General features: G+C 46.0%; 2 protein-coding genes across 6 annotated transcripts; both read left to right on the forward strand.

The window, feature by feature from the left end:
- The first annotated feature begins 12 nt into the window (after positions 1-12).
- On the forward strand, positions 13-19,965 carry ELMO2 (engulfment and cell motility 2). Of its 4 annotated transcripts, none has more exons than XM_082292763.1 (21): positions 13-291; positions 4,426-4,551; positions 4,686-4,726; positions 5,244-5,316; positions 5,623-5,673; positions 6,631-6,812; positions 7,784-7,883; positions 8,069-8,220; positions 10,908-10,986; positions 14,451-14,501; positions 14,824-14,946; positions 15,574-15,708; positions 16,138-16,242; positions 16,322-16,430; positions 17,055-17,191; positions 17,514-17,677; positions 17,760-17,872; positions 18,180-18,287; positions 18,613-18,695; positions 19,001-19,078; positions 19,612-19,965. In XM_082292763.1, the coding sequence occupies exons 2-21, from the start codon at positions 4,474-4,476 to the stop codon at positions 19,810-19,812; spliced, it is 2,163 nt and encodes a 720-aa protein (XP_082148889.1). In that variant the 5' UTR covers positions 13-291; positions 4,426-4,473; the 3' UTR covers positions 19,813-19,965. The 4 variants fall into 4 exon arrangements, with proteins under 4 accessions (XP_082148889.1, XP_082148892.1, XP_082148890.1 ...); XM_082292766.1 differs by having other exon boundaries at positions 18,619-18,695; XM_082292764.1 differs by having other exon boundaries at positions 13-259.
- Positions 19,966-20,097: 132 nt separating this feature from the next.
- SLC35H1 (solute carrier family 35 member H1) lies at positions 20,098-25,656 on the forward strand. Of its 2 annotated transcripts, none has more exons than XM_082292767.1 (9): positions 20,098-20,350; positions 20,427-20,577; positions 22,264-22,327; positions 22,549-22,621; positions 22,778-22,946; positions 23,238-23,321; positions 23,651-23,826; positions 24,528-24,657; positions 24,802-25,656. In XM_082292767.1, exons 1-9 carry the CDS (start codon positions 20,234-20,236, stop codon positions 24,921-24,923), a joined length of 1,086 nt encoding a protein of 361 aa, XP_082148893.1. In that variant the 5' UTR covers positions 20,098-20,233; the 3' UTR covers positions 24,924-25,656. The 2 variants fall into 2 exon arrangements, with proteins under 2 accessions (XP_082148893.1, XP_082148894.1); XM_082292768.1 differs by having other exon boundaries at positions 23,651-23,715.
- Positions 25,657-25,985: the final 329 nt, after the last annotated feature.

Below are 25,985 nucleotides of genomic sequence, written 5' to 3' on the forward strand. Positions count from 1 at the left end.
GCTTCCCGGGGCGGGCCGGGGCGGCCGGGGCCGGGGGCGGGGGCTGCGCAGAGCTCCGTGCCCCACGCTCGCTGTCGGGGCGGAGGGAGCCGAGCGCGGCCGCGGCGCCGCTGCAGAGCCCCGCGCCAACCCGAGCGGCGGAGCGGCTGCCCTGCATGAGCCCCTGCGCACCCGGCCCCTGGCGCTCGCAGCCGCTCCCGGAGGCGGGGCACCGTGGGCACGGGGAACTGACGTGAGCCCCGCCGCGGCGGCCCCGGAGGCGAGGAGGGGCGCAGGGACGGGGGACGCTCGGTTAGCGGCATTAACTCGGCTGCCGAGGGGGGTGCGCTGGGGTGGCGGGGCCGGCGGGTCGGGTCTCCATGGTCCCCGCGGTCTCCATGGCAGCGGCGGGCGCGTGACGCGCCCAGGGGCGGTGCCAGCGCCGGCAGCGCCTCGGCGGGGCCGCGGGAACGCGGAGCGGCCGCGGAGGGGCCGGGTGAGCGCGGGCGGTGGGCGAGGGCGTGGATAGGGATAGGGGAAAGGAGAGGGACTGGGGGCCGCAGCCGTCGGTGGAGCGCCTCGGGTCTGCCGCCTTCCCGGGCCCGCTGCGGCGCCGCGCCCACCGCCCTCCTTGCCGGCGGCCCCGGCTCCGGCCTGGCTCGTCCTCCCGGCCCCGCTCCGCCGCCGCAGCTCCGGTTGTGCCGCGCTCCCGACGCACCGCCCCCGCTGCTCCCGGGGCCGCGCCCGGGCCGAGCAGCCCCCGAGAAGGGCGAGGCCGCTGCTCCCTCGGGAGCCGAGGCACAGCACGGGTAGTGCTTAGCAAAAAAATTATTGTTTAATGCCTTGAACTGCTTTTTGGGCCAAGCTTCAGGGGTTGCCGCCTGGCTGGCGACTTTGAAGTCACTAGACTGAGTAAAAATAATAAAGCAGTTCTCTTTTTGCCTGTTGCTATCAGTTTCTGTCTTTGCCAAGCGATGGTCTTTGGTGTACTGTGTTGAAATGTGCATGACCAGGGCCCATAGGCTTGGTGCTTTACAGCCAAAGTGCAGCCATGGAAGGCCTTTGGAGGAATGTAGGATTCCAGAGGCAGGGAATCTGAGCCATTTGGTTCTCTGGTTTATCTAGAGAGGGATGTTTCTCATCGCTTCTTTAGTGAGGTAACATTGAAAATTGCATAGCCCTCGGGTTGGGCTCTGTTATCTCCTACCCTTTCATGCTGCTTGGCCAAGGGATGTGTCTTCTCTGCCCACCTGTCCCATTAGTCCCTCTGCTGACGTCACTTCCAACTTTAGCTTGGCCAGTTGGTACCATCTGGGGACTTGCTGAGGACTGCCAAGGGTGTTTTGTTGCATCTACAGGTTTCAGAAGCTGCTATTCAGTTGTTGACTGGGGGATTCTACCAGGCAGCTTTTCTTTTTTCAGGGAATGTTCTTTCATCCTCCTCATTTTCATTCTGTGTGCAGCACACTTTGTTCTCTATATGTGATGAAAAGAAGATTGAGTTTGTGAATAGGGAAATTCTGCTTAAAATACTCTAGTTGTTTTAGCTTGGAGCTTCTCAGAAGTCTTTTGAATAGTGTGGTTTTAGTGGCTTTGCTGATTTTTCCTTGCCCTGCAGCTACCCCTGCACCACTGCTTTGTATGACAGATCTCACTCTGCAGAAGCAGACTGAATTAATTTTTGATGGATTTTAGCTTTGCTTCTGTCTCCCTTTACAAAACTGTGAGAAACTGTTTACATGCTGTTGAGAAGAATGTGCTGTGAGAGCATGCACATAAGTGACTGACTGTTAATCACAATTATGCAACATCATGGTCTGTGCTTCTTCACAAGAGCTTCTGAAGTCATTTTATCAGCTCTATGACTGTTGCACTGCAAAATATCCACTGTAGAACCAAACATCTTGACACCCCTCTTGTCTGCAGACATGCAGTGAAATCTTTTCAAAGCGTGCTTTTGGCAGACAACTTCGTGTTAAGAGGCTGACCTGAAGTACCCTTTGTATTTGTAGTCCAGTCTTCCTTGTCCTCTTCTGGAAAGCTGCTTCTCCTTAACCATTGATCTGTGTTGGTCCTTCAAACCATTGTTTGCCCAGGACTGTTCTAAAGAGTTTCCTGCCTTTTTAAATGTTTAATTCCTACTTCTCTGTGTTCTCCTTTAGCCAAGTCACTTTGGTGTTCAAATCTCTGCCTTGATAGATATCTCTGTGGTGTCTGTTCTGTGGTGCTGCTGTGCAAAAAAAAAAAAAAAAATTTAAAAAAAAAAATCAGTCTTGAAGCTCTGTTTCTTTCATTGTGTATTTGCTGTGCCTTGAATATTGATTGGAATAGGGAACGTGGTTGCCAGTCATGAGTGGATGCTCATTTATGGAAGAAATTTGGGGCAGAAATAAGTCTTAAATATCATGGTGAGTTACTTTGAGTTTGTATGCAGCTGAGAGCTTTTTTTTTTTTTTGGAGATATCAAAGTAGGGCAATACAACTTTGTTGGTCCCTGGTTTTGGTGGTGAGGATATCAGGGGAGCTGCAGGTAGAGTGCATGACCTTTAGGTGCTGTGTGCCTCTGCAGTACTTTTATGGGGATGAAACTCCTGTTTCATGAACCTCCTGTTTCATTTATATGGTTCTTAGGGATGTGGTTTTGTTGTGGACTTGGCAGTGTTATATTTGTGGTTGGACTTCATGATCTAAAGGGTATTTTCCAACCTAACTGTTCTATGATTTCTGCAGGATTTCCCCTCATATCAGTGCTTCTGTTTTAATGGGCACTTCCCCTCTCTGAATGAGGCCTGTTCTTTGCATGGGAAAAGACAAGTTAGAGATTTGTAAATGCTTCTACCTCTAGTAATCTGGATGTCTTTGTTTTGGAATATAAGGTGCTGTATTTCCTTGTACTTTTCAGTAGCAACTTGCCACTTGCAATACAAATAAAAGACTATGACTGTACTGCAAGAGGCTGAAGGGAGAAGTGGTAATTAGATGCTAATTACTCATGCAAAATTACTCATGGGTAAATTAGTTTTAAAAGTTGCAAATTCAGTTCTTAATACTCTGGGAGTAATCTTTGAGCCTTGTCTCTTCACTGTGTATTTGCTGTGCCTTGAACACTGAATGGATTTAGATATTTTGTGGTTCAGAATTGGCTCGCTCGTGGGAGAGGTAATTACCTGTTCAGTTATTACAGGCTGGTAACTGGGGATGTTGTGTGTGTGCTTTTGCACAGGACTAACGTTTCTCAGGATTTCAGGTTTAGGCCATCATAGCCTTTAATTGCTGGAGAACAGTGAGTGGAAATCACACACCATTTGGGAACTGCCTGTCTGTTTCTAGATTTAATACATAGAAATCTGTATATCCTGCAGGCTTGGGGGTGTCTTACAAATTGGGCTCTGGTTGTATATTGGTAGTTACCCTCATTTGTGCCTCAAGCCTGCTGCTTTTCCAAGGCCAGCTAATGTGTGCTGCTTATCTGAAAGGTTGGAGATGTTGTTTTGAACCTAACTTGACTGGCACTTTTCTGCATGAGATGTGTTTAGTCTTAAAGCCATTTTATGAGTTTTAAGAAAATGCAAGCCATTCTTGTGATTGGTGCTCAAACAGAAAGAGAAGGCCAGGAGTACTGACGTGTAGCCATCTCTGTCAGTTGGGGTAGACTTTCCAGAATATGAAATTCTGAATCTGGCTGGCCAGATACTTCCCAAGGGGTGGAGTGGTAGAGTGGACCACTGGCTGTCATAGGAGTGCAGGAAGTCATGCAGTCCAATTTTCTGGGCACAAACGACTGACTACTGACTGGGGCCAAACCCTGAACACAAGCTTATGCTCTGAAAGGCAGATCAAGGAGTGAAAAGTAGACTTCCAGAGGAAGTGCTGAGTTACCTTATTTTCTGTGATGGATGCTCATGTTTTGGATTTATGATGTTGCAGGAAGGGAATAAGATAAAGCTAGCTGCTGCTGCTTTGCCTAAAAGCCTGTTCGGGTATCCTTTGCCTAAAAGCCTGTTCGGGTATCCTGAGTGGATCAAGCTATCTGAGATATTTGGATGGGGCATCCAGTAAACACCAGCCCAGGGAGGCAGGCAACCTGGGCAGTCTGTTCCTGCTCTCACTCACAGACAGCAGCTGAGCCTAGGGAGCTGCTGCTTTAGTAGCTGCAAATGGAGCTGCTAGTACAGACAGTGGGTGGCAGATGGGGCTTTGCTGATCAGTGATCCTCCTCCTTGTGAGTGCCCCAGCAAGTTCTCAGAAGTATTTCTTGGGTGATGAGGTTGGGCATACAATTTCACAGTATGCTCTTTCTGTGAGGCCTTGATCACTGGTAATACTGGATGTTTCCTATCAGGCCCAGGAAACCTCGTCTTAGGTGTTTTGAAGCTTGGTGTTAGATCCAATGTAGCAAGTGAAATAGCTTTCAGAGAAGATGCTCACTCTCCTTTCTCTTAACAGGTGTGGAGGTGTATGCTGCTGTAAAGGCACCTGGAGGAGTCTGGAGCAATGCCACCACCTTCAGACATTGTGAAAGTGGCTGTTGAGTGGCCAGGTGCCAATGCCCAGCTGCTGGAAATAGATCAGGTGAGACATGGTAACCAGGTGGGGGAGGAAAGGCACCCCAGCGTTGATACTGGAATGTGGGAAGCATAGAAATGGGCAGTATTCCTTTCTGGTTGAGAGGAACACGACTACTGAGGACTCTCTTTCTGTTCTAGAAAAGGCCTCTTGCATCCATCATCAAGGAGGTCTGTGATGGGTGAGTAGTTCTCTGGGAACCCTTGTGGAGAAAGTCTGTCCTGCTGACACATCTTGCTGGGTTACTGTGGAAGTCTGCTGCTTGTTAATGTGCTGCTAGCACAGTCTGTGCTGCCTGCTGCCAGTTTTGGCCATGGAATGGGCTGGGGTTTAAATTGTGAAGAAAAGGATCTCCTTTGAAAAAAGGAGCTCCATGAAAATGAGGGCCTTCCTTTTTATTCCAGTTCTAAGTGTATGCATTTTTATGCCCTAGGGTCAGTGTCTCTGAGGATTGGCCCATCCTGTAGTTCTTGAAGTGTAGGCCTGTTCAGATGTTCCATGGAGTTTAGAGTAGGCTGAAGTCCCACATTCTCCTCAAGAGAGGTTTTCTCTCCTCTTCGGGAGACCTAATTTTCCCCTGCTAAAGCTTTGCTTGAAAGTTCTTTTGCACCTTCCTAGGATCAAGCTCCACTTCCTAATTGAGAGCCAGAAGAAAGAGGAGGAAGAAGCTTAATGTATCCTTCTTCTTCCTCTGCCAGGTGGTCGTTGCCAAACCCTGAGTATTACACGCTGCGTTATGCTGATGGTCCTCAGCTGTACATCACAGAGCAGGTCAGTGTGAGAGGCAGCAGTTTGTTGATGTCCTGGGTGAGAGTGCAGAATGCCTTGGACTAGAGTCATAGAACAATGCTGGCACTAATCCTTGAGGAGCAGCATCTCTGCTCTCAGAGAGACTCAGACTCAAATGGTGCCATTCAGCTGAGGAGCTTTGCACTGCTCCCCTTGCATGCCTGTAGGTGTGGTACCCTCAGTAGGGTTGTGTGGCATGGGAGCCTCTTTACTTGTGCATACATATGGGTGCTGTAGATCTGGTTGGGTTCTTTCCCCCCCACTTTTTCACAGTTTGTTTTCTTTCAGACTCGCTGTGACATCAAGAATGGAACGATCCTACAGCTGGCAGTCTCCCCGGTAAACGCTTCCTCACCTCCCTCTTTCTCAGTAACTCTCCATGGATGACAGGCTGTTTCTTGCCTCTTGGCTTTTCTTTCTCCTTCTCCCCAAATTGCAGGGGGGTTGCTTTTGTTGTGGGCCATTCCACACAGTGAGGCACGCACTCCTTGTTTTCCATCCTGGCTGTGGTGTGTGTCTTTCCTTTGGATGCTCTGCCCTTTTATAGGACTTTCTGTAAATAAATCCAGTCTACAGTTTTAATGCATCTCCCAGATTAGGATGTTGTGAAACACCTGACAAATGCTTTCCCACTATGAGTGCGCTTGGCATGGTCAGTCAGAAAGCAGCAGTTCCAGTGACTGAATGCAAAAAATTAATATAACTACAATTTGATGATGAGGAGGTTGTTCCTGCTGAAGTGTTGCTCTTGTGACCTCAAAAGTCATCTTTTGCAGCTTTCGTTTTATTTAAATTCTTAAACTTTTTTTGTGCAAGTGGCATAGAGCTGAGGGTGAGTAGAACTGGGAGAAGGTACTTGGACAAGAGGGAATTAAGAGGATGTCATTGATCTGAGTCTGAGAAATCTTACAGAATGTCTTGTGGATACACAAAATGTGCTCGTGCTTCTCTTTGAATCTATGAGACTTTTTATTAATACTGTATTTCTTTAATGGTGTTGCTCCATATTTCTATACCCACCTCCACTCACCTCAGTGAGGAGAAAAACAGGCATTTGCTCTAATATGTAAAATAGCATTTTACCTCCTGCTTGGCTGTAACTGTTGCTGAGAGAAGCCTTTTTTTAGTCTGTCTTAGACTTGCTGACTGCAGCTACTGAATGTGACTTTGCTGGTATCTTTATCCTGGCTCTGCTCTCCCTGTCCACCCATGGGCTTCTGACAGAATGCTGATGCTGGCAGGACTCAGACTGCAGGTGACTGGTCTGTAACTGGCACCATCCCTCTTTCCTGGCAGTCTAGGGCAGCTCGCCAGCTGATGGAGAGGATCCAGTCGCACAGCATGGAAGCCCGGCTGGATGCCATGAAGGAACTGGCGAAACTTTCAGCAGACGTCACCTTTGCCACAGAGTTCATCAACATGGAAGGGATTACAGTGCTGACACGGCTTGTGGAGAGTGGGACCAAGCTTCTATCCCAGTAAGTTTCCTTTATTCCAGGACTCTGGAAGAAGGCCTCAAATAAGGGGCTCATTTTGCTTGCTGAAGTGGCGTTAAGCAACCAACCTTATAGCAAATGTTGATCTGTGGAGCAAAGTCTTTCTAGTCATTTGCTAAACCTCATGAGGCAGCAGAGGAGACAGTCACAATCTGATCTGGAAGTTTCCTCAAGCACGTTCACAGTGAACTATGATGCAAATAATTCACTTATATTTCCTGCTGTAGTTGTTATGTTTCATTGAAAGTACTTCTAAAGTCTTGATAACTTATTGTCATAACATTTATAGCTTTTTTTACATATTAGCAACTAAGGTGTTTTTGGCATTTTTTGCAATCTTTCCCTCAGTCTCCTTTATCGTTCTGTCTTGTGGTTATGTATTAAATTTTCCACAATTCATGCTGTGCTTTTCATTTTATTTCAAGTCAGGTCCCAATATTTAGAGAAGGACAATTAACTTTCCTTAGTTTTTCTTCTGATATGAAAACATATTTGTTCCTTTGACTAGCCAAGTACTGATCCAGGTGGTTGTGAGTCTCTGGTGGCAGGTCTAGGCACTTACTGCTGCTAATTTTAATTTGTGCTTGTAACCAGGAAAAATACCTTTTTAGTTTGTCTTGGACTTGCTGACTGCAGCTACTGAATATGACTTTGCTGGTATCTCTACCCTAACTCTGCTCTCCTTTCCATAAATAAATATAAATATTTAAATAAAATAAATGTTATATTTAATAAATATATTAAATATATAATAAATAAAATAAATAAAATACTTTTCCACAAAGCAGTAAAATTATCTGCATAAATGTATACACTTTATTGCTCCCCCAGGTGCCAAACAGTTTTATTAGGAGAACGTGGTGACATTTTTCTTTTACCCAGCTTATCTAGCTTGAGCAGGCTTTTTTTTCTTGCCAGCAGATCTCTTGTAACTGAATTCTTCAATTTCTCAGTTACAGTGAGATGTTGGCTTTCACCCTGACTGCCTTCTTGGAGCTCATGGACCACGGTATTGTCTCTTGGGACATGGTCTCAATAACCTTCATCAAACAGGTGAGTTTGGGTGGAGGATACTATTTCTTTTCATGCTTTAATGCATCTTTCAGGACAAGCAAAAGACTCTGAGAAGCCAAGTACTCTCTGAGAACACAGTGCACTCCTCTTTCTGAGCCCTGTCTCACTCACCACAAGGCCTCCTGGATGGGCATCAGCTGACCTGCTGGTTCCTGTGTTTTTAGATTGCAGGGTACGTGAGTCAGCCCATGGTGGATGTGTCCATCCTGCAGCGGTCCCTGGCCATCCTGGAGAGCATGGTGCTCAACAGCCAGACTCTGTACCAGAAGATTGCAGAGGAGATAACTGTGGGACAGCTCATTTCTCACCTGCAAGTGTGAGTGTCCACCCAGCAATGGTGTGATTTACACCCATTTTTTGACTGCTTGTTTATTTTAAAATACATCACTTTACATTTGAAACACTTAAAGATGATATTTTTTAAGCATTACCAATATGACAACTTACTTGACCTTTAAGATTTCTAATGGATTTTTTTAAAAAAGTGAGATCCTATAAAAATACGTTCTGTGTTCTGGAAGCACTTGGGCACATGAGTCTTGAACAAAGATATTTAGCTTAAAATAACTGCCCAAGTGTGTTCAGTGCTAGGACCAAACCTGCATTTCACTAAACTTCCCAAAGGTTCTGCATCCAGCTGTCTGTCACTTTTACCCCTCTTTAAATTGTCTCCACTAGAAGCTAAGAGCTCTTCATCTTCTGGGTTTTGTCCTGCATACTGAGGCAGAAAACAATTGCTTTTCTTGCTTGAAGGGAATAAAAATTTGCTTCATCTCCTTCCTCTCTTTCCAAACAAACTGGCAAATTAATATCTGTCTCTTAGGGCTGTTTGTCTGGGTCAGTTCTACTCTTCCATATAAAAAACCAGCATGTAATTGTTAGAGTTTGAGTAGGTTGGGTTTTCAAGCCTTTTAATTCTGAACATGTGGAAAAGCACTATTTGTACTTTTCACTCCTTAATCAGTGAACAGTAGGTTAACAAAATTATAGGGCAAACAAAGTATTGCATCAATGTCACTGTGTGCTTGGAATGTTTATACATTTGAATTTGGTTAACAGAAAAGCTGAACAAGTTCTCCTGAACACTCCAGCAGCTTTGTTCTGCAAAGAGTATATGTTCTTTCAGCTTTATTATTTTGGATTTAGTCAAACACAGATTTGGTCCCAACATTGAACACACTTGTGCAGTTTTTTTAAGCAAATTATCTTTGTTCAAGACACAAACTTGTGTGCTTAAGTGCTTCCAGAACACATTTGGTCACTTAAGAAAGCATCTATGCAGGGAATATTTTGAAAAGGGAGGTGGAGGGTGAGTCAGGATTTGCTGGTGGTTTTCTTGGCAAGACCATCAGGAGGGAACAGTTCATAACAGAGGATATGTTCTGGAAGAACATGACCATGGAAACAAGTCCAAAGGAGATGAATTAGAAGAGGACAAACTAACCTAAAAATTGTTCTGCTTTGTCAAAAAGCAAGCAGTGTGGTGAAAAGAGCAACAGCCCTGAAAAGGAGAGAAAAATGAATGACAGACTTCAGAGACCTGTGCAGCTCAGAGGCCCAAGAAAAACCTAGGATGATGCATGGAGATTTGCATGTTTGAAGTACAGCAGATTGACCAAAATGAAAAAGAATGGAAGGGAGCAATAGAAGAAAGAATATGGTTGTTATCCAGAGATATGTCAAAGTGAGGAAAATAGGTATTTAAGCTAAAAGAAGTATTGGGTTTAGATCTTTTATAAAAAATTTATTTCTACATGTGTAGTTAAATAAAAAAAATATTTTTAAAATAGGTATATTCATGCACAAAAGTTTGTTTAGGTGATACACTGGGCTTCTGTTCATCAGAAGAGGTTGATGCAAGAGTGCACTGGGTCTGGCTGAGATGAAGTTCACTTCCCCAGAACAGCCCTCACACTGCTGTACTGTGCCCTGAGAGCTGAAAATGTGTTGATAAAAACCCCAGTGTTTTGGCTGCTGCTGAGCAGTGCTCCAGCATCAGAACTGTCTCTCCAATGTTTCCTTCCCTCACCCAGTACCCTGGAGGGTGGGCAAGATCTTGGGAGGGGGCATAGCCAGGGCAGCTGACCCAAACTGACCTTATGACATCTGCTCAGCAATAAAAGCTAAGAGAAAGGAGGGATGAGGGGCATTTGTTACTGTGACATTTGTCTTCCAAAGCAACTGCTGTCTGTACTGAAGCCCTGCTTCCCAGGAAGTGGCTGGACGTCACCTGCTAATGGGAAGTAGAGAATAAATCTTTTGTTTTCCTTTGCTTTCATGCACAGCCTTTACTTATGCTTTATTAAGCTGCCTTTTTTGAGTTTTTCCCATCCTGTTTTCTCCCCTGCCTTGTCCTGCTGAAGAGGGGAGGGATAGAGTGGCTTGGCAGGCACCTGGTGTCCAACCAAGGTGTACTACCAGAAAAAGAGTATTACAAGAAACAAACCTGGGTTTGATAGAATATCAGGACGAGGGCAGAATAATATCATTGGCATTTAGAAGCCTAGTTTTGTGCTGTTTTGAACATGGCAGTTGAAACCACATGCTGTGTGTGACCTAGGATGGAGCTAAACACCCTTTACCTGAAGAAATTCTTCAGTGAAGCATTCTTTCCCCTTAGGTCCATTTGCTTTTGGTGGCTTCCATTGGCATAGAGGAGAAAAATTACTTGCTCCATCCAAGTTTCAGGCTGTATCCATGTGGCAGACTGTACTATAACCAGGTTTTACAGAGATAGTTTCAGCATTGGAAACAAACTGGCAGTGCTGGGCTGCAGTCTGCTCTGTCTCCCAGATAATGGACCTGTCAGTCACGAACTTCTCTCAGGTTTTTGCAAGCCTTTTGAAGAGTTGGGAATCATGAGCATAGCTTACATGAGTCCTGCTTGTCTGTTGAAAATGCAAGACAGCTGTAATCAGTGTTCTCATGGTGCAGGTGAATCAACAAGCTGTAATACTCTATACTGCCTGTTGCCTTACAAAGCCTCTCTTTTTTGTTCTGCAGCTCAAACCAAGAGATTCAGACATATGCCATTGCCTTGATCAATGCCCTCTTCCTGAAGGCACCTGAGGACAAGAGACAGGTTTGTTCTTGCCTTTTGACTTTAAACCTGAATAATGGTTGCTGCCTGGCTGTTTATGCCTCAGAAATCATATTGTCTGGGCAAGGTAGACCTCAGACCTTGCCAAGAACTTGAGTGGCTGTTTCAGTACGGCAACAGAGGAGAAAAAGTACCATCCCATTAATGATGTGTCCTGGAGCACACATCTATATTTAGGAGATGCTCAGAAAGGATTCTGAAAGACCTTCAGAGACAGAAAGTAATCCTCCAGACAGCACAGGAAGTTTTTTTAAGTTAATTATGTATGGGAGACTCCTTGGGGCTGTATGTACTTAAAAAAAAAACCACCCCACCTCTTTCTCCCCCAAAAAGGGACCTTAATCTTAAGTCATAGGGGGATATTCCTGCTGGCAAATGTGAGAAATGAAACACTGTCCTGCTCTGAGGAAACTCCCAAGATCTCAGCTACCTGTAAGATGTGCATATGTGTGTATTGTGTAGCTTTGCTGTGTTAAGTCTTTCTTCTCTAGTGCCCTGTTTGTTGCCTTATTCCTGGACTCCAAGCTAAATCCTGTCTGCTTCTCTTTGTGCCTTTTTTTGCTTTCTGCCAGCAGGACAAGCTGCTTAACCCACTAGACCTGCCCATCACTGTAAGTAACTCAAGCCTGGGGGCTGGTCATGTAGGGGAGCTGTAGGCATGTTAGCTTTTCTCTAGCTATGCCTCCTTGTATCCCAGGGATGATGCCCACAGGCCTCAGAGAGTGGATGAACCTAGGGAGAAGGGCGGGAGGACTCCTGGGGATGCACTCAGACTGTGGAGGGGAGAAGAATCAGTAGCAGGAGAAACCCCAAATGACTTATTGTGCACACAAGGTCATACAGATGGTCATAAAAGGAAACTGATACTGCAAGACTGACCAGGTGAACCAATGGACCTGGAACCAGTCCTTTAGCAATCTGAATCTCCTTAAACTTATTGCAGCATGAGTTCATACCCCAAATCTGTGTTAATGACAGTTTCATATCCAGCTGCATCCTTCTAAAGATAGAGCTGTTTGTCTGTGAAGAGCAGTCACGAAACTTGATGCTGACTTGGGAATAGAGCATAAATTCTGCCTAATTTGACTTCTCCCTTATGAGAATTGTAGTTTAAGAATATTTTTTTTCCCTGTGCTAACTCCAGGGAAGTCATCACTCTTGTTAATAGGTTGATTTGGAACTTTCTGTGTTGAGATACTGGTATGTTTTTTTGGTTTTCTGCATGGCACAGAGAATGTTCCACTTTTTTTGAGGATGCAGCGCCTTCAGAGTGGAAACTGCCATCTCAGTAAATGTTACATAATTTCTAAACTTAATGGATATGCTTAATACATGAAAATAAGAAAAATTATACTCCTCTGTTGGTAATTCAGCAAAGATAGTAGACTTCATAGCAAACAAAATTCCGAGGGGTCTTTCATTTGTTTTCCCCTCCCTTGAACACAATCCAAATGACCACAGAGGGTCATGAAGTTGATAAGGGACTTGGAGTATCTTCTGTATGAATGGAGCCTGAGAGATTTGGGATTGCTTAGCCTCAAGAAGAGAAGGTTCAGGGAGGTCTTATGTGTTTAAATATCTGATGGAAAGGAATAAAAAAGAGGGAGCCTGACTTCTCTCAGTTGTGCCTACTGACAGGACAGGAGGCAGTGGGCACAGCTTAAAACCCAGGAAATTCCACATGAACACGTGCACAGACACACAACATAAATATGAGAATGGTCAAACACTGGAACAGGTTACCCAGAGAGATTATGGAGTTTCATGTGTGGAGATACTAAAAACCTGGCTGGACAGTCCTGGGCAACCAGATCTGTCTGATGTTGCTTGAATCAGCAGAGTTGGACTAGATGATCTCAAGACATTTCTTTCAGCATAAATCATTCTGTGTTCTGTGACCATCAAGCAGCACAGTGGGCCTTAGAGATCCCTTAGCAGTGGTTAGACTGTGTGTGTACCATGCTTCTTTCTATGCTGTTTAGAATTGTTTAATTGTCTTTGTCCTTCCCACTTCTTATCTGCTTCAGTCACCTGTTAACTCCATCCCATGTACAAACCAATTCCTTCAGAGAAAGGATTCTTTGTGTCGCACGCATGAGCAAATCCTAACAACAGAGCCTTGTCCTATTCTCAGTGCTACATCTCACAAATAGTAGTAGAAAATAATTACTCAGAGGGCAGTGTGTTCTCTGAAAACACCTCCTACTTCATCTAGATGCTCCTTAGATACCTTCCACTCAAGCACTGACTCACTTTGGTTGTAACATGAGTGCTGCTGAACTCACAGCCATTATGGCTTGGCTGTCAGTCACTGTCTTGGTTTAGGAGGTTTCTGTCTGGATCAAAACTTATAACAGGGACTTGGAACAAGGTTAATGCACACATTTTACCAGACTTCTTACTCTGTCAAGAGTGATGTTGATATGAGCAGTTGAAAAGTCTTGGATTGCTCATCATGTACAGCTGATAGAGTGCAATTGTCTGAGACTCCACATCTGCTCCCAGTTCTCAATCTGCACTGCACAGGAATGTGAAGAGATCTCAGACTGTCAGTTCTTTTGGACTTCTTCCAGATGATACAATGCCCAACAGATTTTTCTTATCCAAAAGAGTTTGCTTGTAGCAGCAAACTCATGGTAATATTCAACTTGACATTAGCACTTGTGCCATTCTCCTAGCAGGGGTAGTGAGGTCGCTGTTACATTGGCCAGTGCATCTGCACAATTTACAAGGAAAGCACAGGTTCGGTTTTTGCAGGTGCATGTATAATTGCTGCTGGAACTGATGGCATCTTGCATCTGCTGTGACTGTTTGTCATCATGACTTGATGTTTGGGAAACCCTCTTCACTTAGAGAAGGAAGCCATGCAGTCAAGAGGGAAAGTGGAAGCTTTCCTCTAAGCATGAAAATTACTAGCCTGTATTTTTGTAAACTGAAATGCTTCTGCAAATTGTCCTTAAGCTGACTTCTGAACATCTCTTTAGAGATGGATAAAGGAAATAAATTTCAGAGGGAGAGTTTTTGAGAGGGAGGATGCCTGAAACCTGTATCCCATAGTCCTTGTTATCTTGGGTGTTTTGCCTTGGTGTAGGAAGCCATTAAATGCTAATTGGAGGAAGATCTTGTAGACAGCAGGTTTTTCCTGCACAGCCCACTGTATATCTCCTAATAGTGAAGTACCATTTGATGTCCAACATTAAGCTAAATTTGCTTCTGTGCTTTGATTTTATGCTAGTGCCTTTCTCCACACTAGTGATGTTCTGTAGGGGAGCCATCTATGAGTTGTGGTAATTTGCCATGGTAAATTGACAGTCTGTAGAAAAGCACTTTGTTGTGTGCCAATGCTGTCTCCAATTCATAGGCTTCCTTCATTTTCTTCTTCTACACGGTGTGGGCTTTCTGTTTATATTTCACTCATGTTATTTCATCTTTAAATTCCACAACAGGAAATGGCTAATGCATTTGCCCAGAAGCACCTGAGGTCTATAATCCTAAATGTAAGTATGTCTGGAATGACAGAGTGCTTCCTGATGTCCTCTCAATGAAGGTTTCACTTATGCATAGTGTAAATTCTGCTGCCCTCAGGGCACTTTCAGAAAAGGGACTCTTTCAAAGGCAAAACTTGTTCAAAAGGGAGTTATCAGGATGCTGCTTTCTGCTCTTACAGAGCATTATAATTATGCTTCTGGTGGAGTATGGAGGTTAAACAACTCAATCTTCATATAGAGAGATGTACATGCAGTCTGGCATATGCCTAGGGCTAATACCTCAGCTTTTATTTGCATTCTCTTAATTTCTGCCCTCTCCTTTATTTTGCAGCATGTGATAAGAGGAAACCGCCCCATTAAAACGGAAATGGCACATCAGCTCTACGTCCTACAGGTCCTGACCTTTAATCTCCTGGAAGAGAGAATGATGACCAAGATGGATCCCAATGATCAGGTCACTATTAGAGCTGAATAAGATCTGATAGAATGGAATAGAAAAGGGGCCTTATTCCTGAGCTCCCTAGCACTATTTGCAGTAGATGGTACATAAAGGTTCAGACTCACCCCTCATATTGTAAACCTTGGGATTAGGGTATGCTCACGACCATCCCACTGCATGCTGTGGGACTCGGAGATGTAAGTGGGCACTGAAAGTCGTATATTCCTTTCTTGACCAGTGTGATGCCAGCTATCAAACCAGTTACTTTGCCTCTATGGAAGGTGCATCATTTTATCCATTTCCTTGCAGTATAGGAGGAAAAGTGGGCATTTTTAAGGTGTCTACTACTCAGCTGTATTGCAGTCTTTAATGAGAAATGCCATAGCATTATCTGAATGCCTAGAAATTGCCTGTAACTAAACTTACAGTTAAAGAAAAATGCATACAAATATTTTGCATTACCCACTGTACTGAAACTTGCCATTTTGAAATGGATTGCCTCTTTGTGCGTAGTATTTATGACCTTTGGCATCTCTCTCTGTTCATTGTGTGAGCTCTGAAGAGAGATGCAGGACTGTGTTATGTGAAAATACTGCTGTAGTGATTGATCACGTTACCATTTCCCTGCCTTCTGTCCTTCAGGCACAGAGAGACATCATATTTGAGTTGAGAAGAATTGCATTTGATGCAGAGTCTGACAGCAACACTGTCCCTGGCGGTGGAACAGAGAAACGCAAAGCCATGTACACCAAGGACTACAAGATGCTGGGATTCACTGTATGTATCTAGAGAGCAACTGTAAACCTTGGGAAGGCACTCTAAGCAATCTCCATCAGAGCTGTGGGGAAATAAGGAACAGAAATAGCTGTTTCCTTTACCGTACTTCAGCATCTGAGTTTAGAGATTGTTACACTCACACTTCTGGGGAAGGTCATTATGAACTTGCTGATGGGTTAAATGCCAAGGTTCATTAGGTGTTCTCTGGAGGTATTTCCTTAGCATAGGTGCATTTCCTTACTATAGTATGAAGAACTTGGAATCAACCTCTCCTCTAGAAAGTTTGGATAGCACTGTCAGCAGGTGTCTCTTGGATAGATGTGAGGGAGTGCTTGATAGACAGGTGGTTTAAAATTCATTCAGAAAAGGTTCTCACACAATTTCTTTGAGTTAATATGTTTAGATTCTTTCTACACACTCTTTTCACAGAATCACATCAATCCAGCCATGGATTTTACACAGACTCCTCCTGGGATGCTGGCATTGGACAACATGCTTTACTTAGCCAAATTTCATCAGGACACCTATATCAGGGTATGTAAAGCTGCTGATTTTTAGAGATGCCAACACCTCAGCAGCTCTTCTTAGTGTGTGTGGCATCCTGTTCTTGTAGATTGTTCTGGAGAACAGCAGTCGAGAAGATAAACACGAGTGTCCCTTTGGGCGCAGTGCCATTGAGCTCACCAGGATGCTCTGTGAGATCCTACAAGTTGGGGAACTCCGTAAGTACCATTTATTACCCAGCTTTACAGGTTGCTGGGCTGATGCTTCTAGAAACCAATATTCATAAGCATTTGTACCTTGATCTCACTTCTGCCATGTAAGGACAGGGGGAGCTTGGAGTTGGCACTGTTGGTGTCCCAGTGATAATACCGCTATTGAAATAAAGTAAGAAATTTTGGTGTGTGTTCAGTGGTTCTCCTGAAAAACTGATACAAGCAGAAAGCTTCAACTTCCCAGAGCTTCAGGAGGGTGCTGCATAAAAAAATTAGTCTTGAAACCATCATGTACTTGAGAAAAGTTTATTTGTTCTGACAGTCTCAGAACAGTGTTCTGAGAAAATTAACCACTGTAAGAAATTCCCCCAGAGGAAGGTGAGAAATACTGTGTTTTGGGGGACCAGGATGAAAAGGGCATGAGTCACAGAGGTTTGCATGGTGAAGTGTGGGGATAGTTGCTGTCATCAATAAGCTATCTATGGGATGACAAAGTATTGAACTGTCTTAATCTCTTGGACTAAGTACTGTTGCACACCATCAGGTGTCTGTCACTGTAGTGGATTTTAGTTACTCCTAGTACCTTTTGTCCAGTATGCTTACCTGGTTGTGGTTTGTTTCTTTCTGAAGCCAATGAAGGCCGGAACGACTATCACCCCATGTTTTTCACCCATGACCGTGCATTTGAGGAGCTGTTTGCCATCTGTATCCAGCTGTTGAACAAGACCTGGAAAGAAATGAGGGCAACAGCAGAAGATTTTAATAAGGTCAGGGTGGAGAAGAGGTATTGTTGTAAAATCTTTTGTAGATCAGCACATGTTCACTCAGCCTGTACATTTGGTTAAAGAGTAAGACGCAGAAGATGTGACGGGATTGATATGGGCTGTAAAGGAGGATGACTCAACTTTTATTTGGTATGACCTGAGGTCATTCTTGGTTCTTCTGGATCTTCAAAGTCACTAGTACACGGATACTCCTGGCCCATTATCCCATGTCAGTTCTTTGCTGCCACTGAGCTGTGCCCTGATTCTCTGCTGCCATTAAGCAGCAGTAACGTGACTTCGTTTTCTTCCTGTACCACCTCTTTAGGTTATGCAGGTCGTTAGGGAACAGATCACACGGGCTCTCCCCTCTAAACCAAACTCCTTGGACCAGTTCAAGAGCAAACTGCGCAGCCTGAGCTATTCTGAGATTCTGCGGCTACGCCAGTCGGAGAGAATGAGCCAAGATGACTTCCAGTCTCCACCTATTGTGTATGTGCCTAACAAAAACAATTGCCTTCTATCCTTGCCATTATCTCCATTTTCTGCTTATTCTTTAATATTTGACTGCCAGGGAGCTGAGAGAGAAAATCCAGCCTGAGATCTTGGAGCTGATAAAGCAACAGCGCCTGAACAGGCTTTGTGAGGGAAGTAGCTTTAGAAAAATTGGAAATCGCAGAAGACAAGGTGAGGTGACAGTGTCTACTGTATTTTTTCATGTGAAGAACTGTAGCAAATAAGATCTAATTAATTAATCTGTCAGCACGAATGTTGCCAGAAAGAAAAGCTGGTTACTTGGGCTGTCCATATCAGCCAGTAGTTTGGGATGGCACAGATGTGTATTTCTAAGAACACAGCCAACCCCTCACAAATAAGAAGCTGTGCTGAGGAACTGGGCCAGCAGGTGGATTGGGTGGAGAGGCTGTAATGTAGTGGCTGTGAGACCTTATGTGAATGATCTTGCTCAGCTTACTGTACTTGGTGTGTGTTCCAGAAAGATTCTGGTATTGTCGCCTGGCTCTGAATCACAAGGTGCTACACTATGGAGATCTGGAAGATAATGCCCAGGGGGAAGTGACCTTTGAATCTCTACAAGAAAAAAGTGAGTCCTGATTACAGGCTGTGCACTCTTCTGTGCTCTGCTGTCTAGAGGCTGAGTATAATCCTAGATAAAGATGAAAGAGCCATGGCCAAAGCCCTGACTGAGGGGATACCAACTTCTGGTCATTGCCCAAATTCTTCCATTCTTGGAATTGCTTGGTATTTCTTTTTTAACAGCCAGCTGCAGGGATGTGTTACTGATAATGTTTTGGAAAACTGCACTAAGGAGCTAAAAAACCAAAGTGTTCTGTTGCAAAGACAAGACAAAGTTCTGTCTTTTCCTGGTTAGGATTGCTTGCTTGGGAGTTTTACTTTTTCACTGTTAGTTCCAGTTGCAGACATCAAAGCCATTGTCACGGGGAAGGATTGTCCACATATGAAGGAGAAAAGTGCACTGAAACAGAATAAGGTAAGTGCTCCCTTTTTGCTGTCATTAGTATCTAATGCTGCAGTGTTTAAGACTGAAAGCAAGCAACAGGAGTGAATGATCTCCGCTGCAGATGTGTTGTGTACAAACCCCATGTCCTGTGTGGGCCCTTTCCTAGTATTGCTTTGTGACTGCAAGGAGCTTGTGAGCATGGTGTGATTGTGCTGTAGTCTCTTCAGAATTGCTCAGAATACCATTATGGGAAAGTGAGCTGAGCTGCAGCAAGGCAGCAGAAGGTGCTGCCATGTTTTGTTGAGTTGGTGAATGAAAGATTCTTTTCCATTTAGGAAGTGTTAGAATTGGCCTTCTCCATATTATATGATCCCGATGAGACCTTGAACTTCATTGCACCTAATAAATATGAGGTAAGGAAACATAGTGGTTAAGCAGTAGAATATATAGCAATTAACTTCAGAGATTAAGGATTGGTTGCTTCTCATTAGAGACTCAAGCAGGATGTCTCTCACCAGGTTCATTCTTAGCATATGTTGGTGATGCTTAGTATGAACCATCTTTTTTTTTTTTTCCCCTCAGTTATCTTTTTCATTTAAAAAGAAAAAAAAATCCCACACTAATTTCCCCTAGTCCGGACTGCTACATTTTTTCTTCCTATGATGCCTGGAAAAGGTTTACTTCTTTAATTTGTTGTGCCACAGTGGTAACTCCTGTCCCTCTACTAGAGCCATGGGTTCACGCTTTCCTCTAGGCTTGTAACTAACTTCTGTTGGAAATCTCTGTGGGCACTGTTTTGGGGTTAAGGCTGGGATTTTTTCCCTACATATTAACTCCCTCCAGTGTTTCCTGTCATGAAGTTCTCTGATTTTTGCATGGATGGAAAAGATTCAACATAAGGTATCACTTATGCCTGGAGTCGTGAATTACCCCTTCTTTTCCACAGTACTGTATCTGGATTGATGGGCTTAATGCTCTCTTGGGGAAGGACATGTCCAGTGAGCTGACCAAGAGTGACCTGGACACGCTGCTGAGCATGGAAATGAAGCTGAGGCTCCTGGACTTGGAGAACATCCAGATCCCCGAAGCGCCGCCGCCGATCCCCAAGGAGCCGAGCAGCTACGACTTCGTGTACCACTACGGCTGAGCGCCCCGCGCTGCCGCCGGCGCCTGCACCGAGCCCGCTCGGGCCGTGCGGCCGGGGCCGCCGCCTGCTGCCGTGCCGCGGGCCCGGGGCGGGGGCCCCGGCGCCGGCCGCCTTTTGTATCGGTTCCAATAATAACCAGTAGCGCTCCTCGCCGCCGCCGCCTCCGCCTCTTTCCGCCCTGCGCGGAGCGTCACCGCTGCGCGCCCGCCCCGCTCAGGCACCGTCGCTCGTTCCCCCGCCCTGCCGGGCGACGTCACCGGCGGCCCCGCTTCCCCCGCCGCCACGGCCCGCTCAGCATCGCGGCCCCCCCGCCCTGCCCTGCTGTGTCGTGCCCCGCCGCCGCGGCCCCCTCACCGGCATCTCCCCGTGCCCCCATCCTCGGTCCCTCCTGCTCCTCCCTCCCCGGCGCGGTGCCGGGCGCATGGCGGCGGGGGCGGGCGGCGCGGCCCTGGGGCGGGCGGCGCTGGCGGCGCCGCTGGTGCTGCTCTACTACGGCTTCTCCATCGGCATCACCTTCTACAACAAGTGGCTCATGAAGGTGCGGGGTGGCGGGGCGGTGCGGGGTGGCGGCGGCGGGAGGGCGGCGGCGGTGACAGCGGCTGTCGGTCCCGCAGAGCTTCCCGTTCCCGCTGCTGGTTACGCTGCTGCACCTGCTGCTCATCTTCGCTCTCGCGGCGCTCGCCCGCGCCCTGGCGCGCTGCCGCTCCGGGCGGCCGCGGGCAGCGCTGTCCTGGGCCGACTGCCTCCGCCGGGCCGCCCCCGCAGGTACGGCCGGGACCGGGAGGGGACGGGGCCGGGGCGGCGAAGCGGGAGCGGGCCATAAACTTGGGGCACAACGATATAAGAAAGACATTAAGCTGTTGGAGAGCATCCAGAGGAGAGCCACGAGGATGGTGATGAGAGTGGAGGGGAAGCCTTATGAGGAGCGGCTAAGGTCGCTTGGTGTGTTCAGTATGGAGAAGTGGAGACTGACGGGAGACCTCTTTGTGGTCTTCAGCATCCTTATGAGGGGAAGCAGAGGCGCAGGCGCTGATCTCTTCACTCTCGTGACCAGTGAAAGGACCCAAGTAAACATACGAAGCTGAATCAGAGGAGAGGTTTAGGTTGGATATTAGGAAAAGGTTTTCACCCAGAAGGTAGTTGAGCACTGGAACAGGCTCCCCAGGGCAGTGGTCACAGCACTAAGGCTGACTGAGTTCAAGAAGTATTTGGACAACGCTCTCAGGCACAGTGTGGGATTCTTGGGGTGTCCTGTGCAGGGCCAGGAGTTGGACTCAATGATCCTGGTGGGTCCATTCCAGCACAGCATGTTCTATGATTCTGTGAGGTTGCTCAGGCGGTGCCCATGGCACTCTGGCCGCTTCCAGAGCCATTTGTCTGCCTGAGGTGCTCAGAGCCAATTCCCTGGGACGGGGTGAGCTGTGGGGTGCAGCTCTCGCTCCTGCCCCTGTGTTTCCCTACCAGGTGCAGGGCAGGTGTAGATGCAACTTAAAGATTCAGCTTGAGACCTACTACCTTCATTGCTCATTACAAAGATGTGTAAGAATAGGGGGAGGCCACACAGAATGTGTCTTTCTGAAGGAGCCACTGGCACATGAGAACAAACAATGAGAACCTTCTTCAGTACCGTGATAAGTTGTCTCTGCAAGTAGCATTTTCTCTCTAACACTGGTATCAAGCCATGCTTACGTTTATGTTAACTCAGCATCTTTCTCAGGTTGGAGCCTGGTAGACAATTCCTCATTCATGGCACACAGAACTGTACCTGAGGCCAAGAAGTGAAGCTCCTACTTGGAGCATGGAACTGTAACTACTTTTGCAGTTCTTTGGCTGTGTGTTGTATTGGCTCCCACAGAACAGCATCTGGTCTATGATCTCTGGCAAGGTTTGCAATACCTTATATAACATGCCCCATGGTTTCTTGAAAAATGCTTCCTCCACATCTTCGGTAATTTCACCTTTCAGCATAGCCTGCCCTTGGATCAGTAACACTGTTTCCTGTGGTAGGAAACTTATCTAGAAGGGAGAACAGACTGTACCGAAAGCTGCATCAGGATTAGGGCTGTGTGCAGATAATTGTGTCTTCTTCAGGTTTCTTGCAGTGGCCCTCGGACTTACCATGCTCTGATACATTCAAGAAGGATTTTATGCAAAACTGCAATCAATTTCAGTCACCAGGAGGGCAAGAGTTATTTCTGGCTTTCTTGTAATGCATGTTGAGTGAGAGCAATGCTGAGCCAAACTTGACTTCACAGGGAACAGGACAGAAACATAAAGAGCTAAGAATATGAGTTATGTTGATTCTGAAGAGTTAACTTGAGGAAAGCTTTTTTTTTTCCCCTGGTTCTGCTCTGCTCTCTATGCTCGTGGCCATGAAGCAGGGTTTTGTGGTGGGCTTTTTTAATGTCATGGAAGACAGTTAACTTCAGGACTTTTTCATTGATTCTTTAGCTCTGTCAACTTCCTTGGATATTGGGCTGAGTAACTGGAGCTTCCTGTACGTCACTGTCTCCCTGTGAGTACAAACACCACGTTCCCTGGGAGCCTCTGGTGGGGTTTGGAGAGTGCTTTGCCAGGGTCTGTTTCTTGAATAGGTGTTTGATGGGTGGGGTCAGCATGCAGGGTCTGTGATAGTTTGCTCATAGCAATGTAGAAATGGGTGATCTGATTTCTAATAATACTTTGATGGGAAGAGCTACATTGAAGGAGTCTGACAGTGTATTTTGGTCCTTACAGCTACACGATGACCAAATCCTCTGCCATTCTCTTCATCTTGCTTTTTTCACTGCTCTTCAAGCTGGAGGAAATGGTAAGGCTCCCACACAATGCTTTAGGGAGGGAGGTCAGACCCAGGAAAATAGGCAGTGCATGTACAAGAAACGTGTAAGTAGAGGAATGATGCAATTATGTGGGTGAATCTGAAAGGAAGGAGGTGCCTGTGTCTGTCATGTTTGCTCTCCTGCAGAGAGTGACGTTGCTGCTGGTGGTTCTGCTCATCGCTGGGGGACTCTTCATGTTCACCTACAAGTCCACACAGTTCAACGCACAGGGGTTTGTGCTGGTGCTCTGTGCCTCTTTCCTGGGGGGCATTCGCTGGACTCTCACGCAGATACTGATGCAGAAGGCTGAACTGGGTATGCAGGGTGTTAGGAGGGGGTGGTGGTGCTGGTAACAGGGAGGGGAATAAGGAGAGGTGGTAGCCCTTGCTGCAGAAACAAAACATCTCATGTAAGGGAAGGTGTTTGAAACCTTGGGCACGGGATATCTGTTGATGGGTAATGAAGGTGGCTTGGTGTCTGCAGCAGCACAGGTGTGGGCATCACAAATAAGGTGTATGTCTAGGAATGGTGCTAATAAAGGCTCTGGGAGCTGTGTTATTCCCTGGCTTGTTGCTACCTGGTCTGTTACTGATTCTCCTCTTTCAGGGCTCCAGAATCCCATTGATATCATGTTTCACCTGCAGCCGCTCATGGTCCTGGGGCTCTTCCCACTGTTTGCGGTGTTTGAGGGTGCGTGAGTTAATTAGAGAAAGCAGGGATAGCTTTATGGAGTGGTTGGGAGATTGTGTAGCAGTTTGTTGTTTGAGATAATTCACTCAGATAAGTGAACAGCTATGAACTCTGCAAAGTAGTTAGAGACCTGGGTTTATCTTATGCTGGCAGGACTTTAAAGAGTGCATAGAAGTAGTTGCCTGCCACATTTGTGGAAGTAAGGGCTGTGAAGAACTGGCTCCACATCCTCCTGATACTGGAATATGAGCAGCCTACCCCCTCAGTCTTATTGAGAGGAATCCTGGGAGGTGGGAATGGTATTCTGCTACTCATTGTCTTGTTCCTAGGCCTGCCTTTGTCCATATCAGAGAAGCTCTTCCGTTTCCATGAAGCAGGAATGCTGTTCTCTCTGGTAGGGAAGCTGTTCTTGGGTGGAATTCTTGCCTTTGGTCTAGGCTTTTCTGAGTTCCTCTTGGTTTCCAGAACATCTAGCCTCACCCTTTCCATTGCTGGCATTTTTAAGGTAAGGCATGGTTCCTGTGCTAATACTAGAAGGCAAGTACTGAGTCATCCCTGTTGGGCTTTATGTGGTGGGAGCTTCCTTAGATCCTTAGGAATCATTGCTTGTTATTTTTGTTCTCCTTGCACAGGAGCTTGATGCTTTGCCTTGCAGTCTCTGCAGTGAAGTCTCTTGGTCCCTGACAGCAAAGGGCCAGAGACTAGTGGCTGTACTATAAAAAATACCATTAATGATCAAAGTTTGTTGGAATGTGGGATAGACTAAAACACATGGCCCTCATGAGTAGCAGATGGTGTGGAAGAAAGGAGGGCTAAGAAGGGCAAGCTCTTGCATCAGACCTGCATGTGACCAAACCACTGGTGTGAGCTGTCTCTGTAACCTACTTTGGCACATCCTCCCCTCCTCAGAGGGGTCCAGCACACATACTTTTGAGCTGAACTGTGATATGTGAAATTGCTCTGATCCAGAAGTTGCAAGATTCCTCTGTAACTGAGCTATGCAGTCAGATGACTTAAAATCCCACATCCCAGTTTGACAGGTTGTTTGTTTCTAGAAACTGTTTTTAGAACTCTGTGCGCATGAAAGAATATGCTGATAGAAATTCAGCAGCCTGACATCTTGATCTAGGCTTCAGCTGTAAAATGTCTCATGCATATCTGCTCTGGTCTTGCCCTGCCACTTGTCATGGTTTTTTGTTTCCACAGGAAATCTGCATTTTATTCCTTGCCACACATTTACTGGGAGACCACCTCAGTCTCTTGAACTGGCTGGGCTTTGCTGTCTGCCTGTCGGGAATCTCCCTTCACGTTGTTCTCAAAGCCATGAATTCCAAAGGTGATTGTTTTAAATCACTTTCTCTTTCTTTGTAGGCTTTCTCATTGCTTCACTAGGAGCTGTGTCTGGTTCCAGCTCTTTGACAGCGCCAGGTTTGGTGGGAACGCCGGCAAGATTGTCACTAAACAGGCTGTCTGCATGCAGGTGACAAAGCACTGGAGCCACACAAAGAGGCCAGCTCTGACCCTGACCTGGAGCTGCTGCTGCGCCACCCTGAACATGCTGAGGAAGAGGAAGAGGTTGTTGAAACCCCACAACAGCACTGACTGAACATGAAGCACAAAGCCACCTGCTCTGTTCTTACCAAACCTGCCTGACAGCTATCCAGGAGGAAGGTCCAAAAGATTCTTTGACCACGCAAAGCAGAGCCAGGGCCTGGTGAGAGAATTCTGCTGTTTTGCTACAGTGTGGATCTGTAGATGCTGCACAAGAAACAGGCAATATGCCTTTTACAGGAGCTTGGAAGACAAGCCCTGGTTCAGTGGATGTAGAATGGCGTGATGAGACAGGGAAAAGCTGTAAAAAGTCTATTAGGGGATCCTGAAGGCTGTTTACTGAGAGTGTAGACCATGAGCTGTAGAATGAACATGGACATGTCTGGACTGCAGGCTGAGTGGTTCAGGGATGATTTTACTGCTGTTTAGGTTTTGACTGCAAAGGAGAAGGTAGATACACCTTCTCTTTTTTTTTTAAATGTTTCTGCAAATTAGGAACTCCCATCCTGGTGGGATCACATGACTCTATAAATCCATAGAGTTGTCCCAGTGAGAAAGAGCCTTTGTGCCTGGTGACCTCCATGTTCTGTGTGCATAGTAAGGACAGAATTAAATGTTGATATTTGGGACCAATTGAACATGATGAACATTTCCAGATGATGTTGGTCGGACGGAAGACAGGGATGCAAGAGTACTTCTGGTGCTATAGGCCAAGAGGAGAATGAGCAGTGTCACAGGAGATCTAACGAGCAATAAACTTATCAGAAAGTATGTGGGGTTTTGAGGGGGGGATTTTTTGCTTTTTAAATAAAGTGTTTTTCTGATTTGCTTTCGTCTGTACATTCTGTACCTATGCTTCATCAAGCAGAGGTCATTTGTCTTCTCAACTCCTTTCCTTTGAGTCCTGCACTGACCTTGCTACTGCATGCCCATAAGGCCTGGCACACAAAACACTAGCCCAGCTATCATTGATCTCTAGAATTAGGGAGATGTTCCTGCAGCCTCTAATATTTATGCCAGCCAAGAGAACTTACTGACTGGTCTGTCTTCATGTACTATATCCTAAGAAGACTTTTAGTATTGTGGCTTTTTGTAAGAATCTTATCTCTTTGC

Source organism: Coloeus monedula (assembly GCF_965178545.1).
Source record: "Coloeus monedula genome assembly, chromosome: 17".
Classification (NCBI taxonomy): Eukaryota; Metazoa; Chordata; class Aves; order Passeriformes; family Corvidae; genus Coloeus; species Coloeus monedula.

Bases quoted from the DNA above. Each gene is read 5' to 3' on its own strand.
- ELMO2 (XM_082292763.1), top strand. From the start codon at position 4,474: ATGCCACCACCTTCAGACATTGTGAAAGTGGCTGTTGAGTGGCCAGGT. The intron at 5,317-5,622 runs GTCAGTGTGAGA...GTTTTCTTTCAG, and splicing joins AGCTGTACATCACAGAGCAG to ACTCGCTGTGACATCAAGAA. The intron at 7,884-8,068 runs GTGAGTTTGGGT...CTGTGTTTTTAG, and splicing joins CAATAACCTTCATCAAACAG to ATTGCAGGGTACGTGAGTCA.
- SLC35H1 (XM_082292767.1), top strand. From the start codon at position 20,234: ATGGCGGCGGGGGCGGGCGGCGCGGCCCTGGGGCGGGCGGCGCTGGCG. The intron at 23,322-23,650 runs GTGCGTGAGTTA...TCTTGTTCCTAG, and splicing joins ACTGTTTGCGGTGTTTGAGG to GCCTGCCTTTGTCCATATCA. The intron at 24,658-24,801 runs GTGATTGTTTTA...GTCTGCATGCAG, and splicing joins CAAAGCCATGAATTCCAAAG to GTGACAAAGCACTGGAGCCA.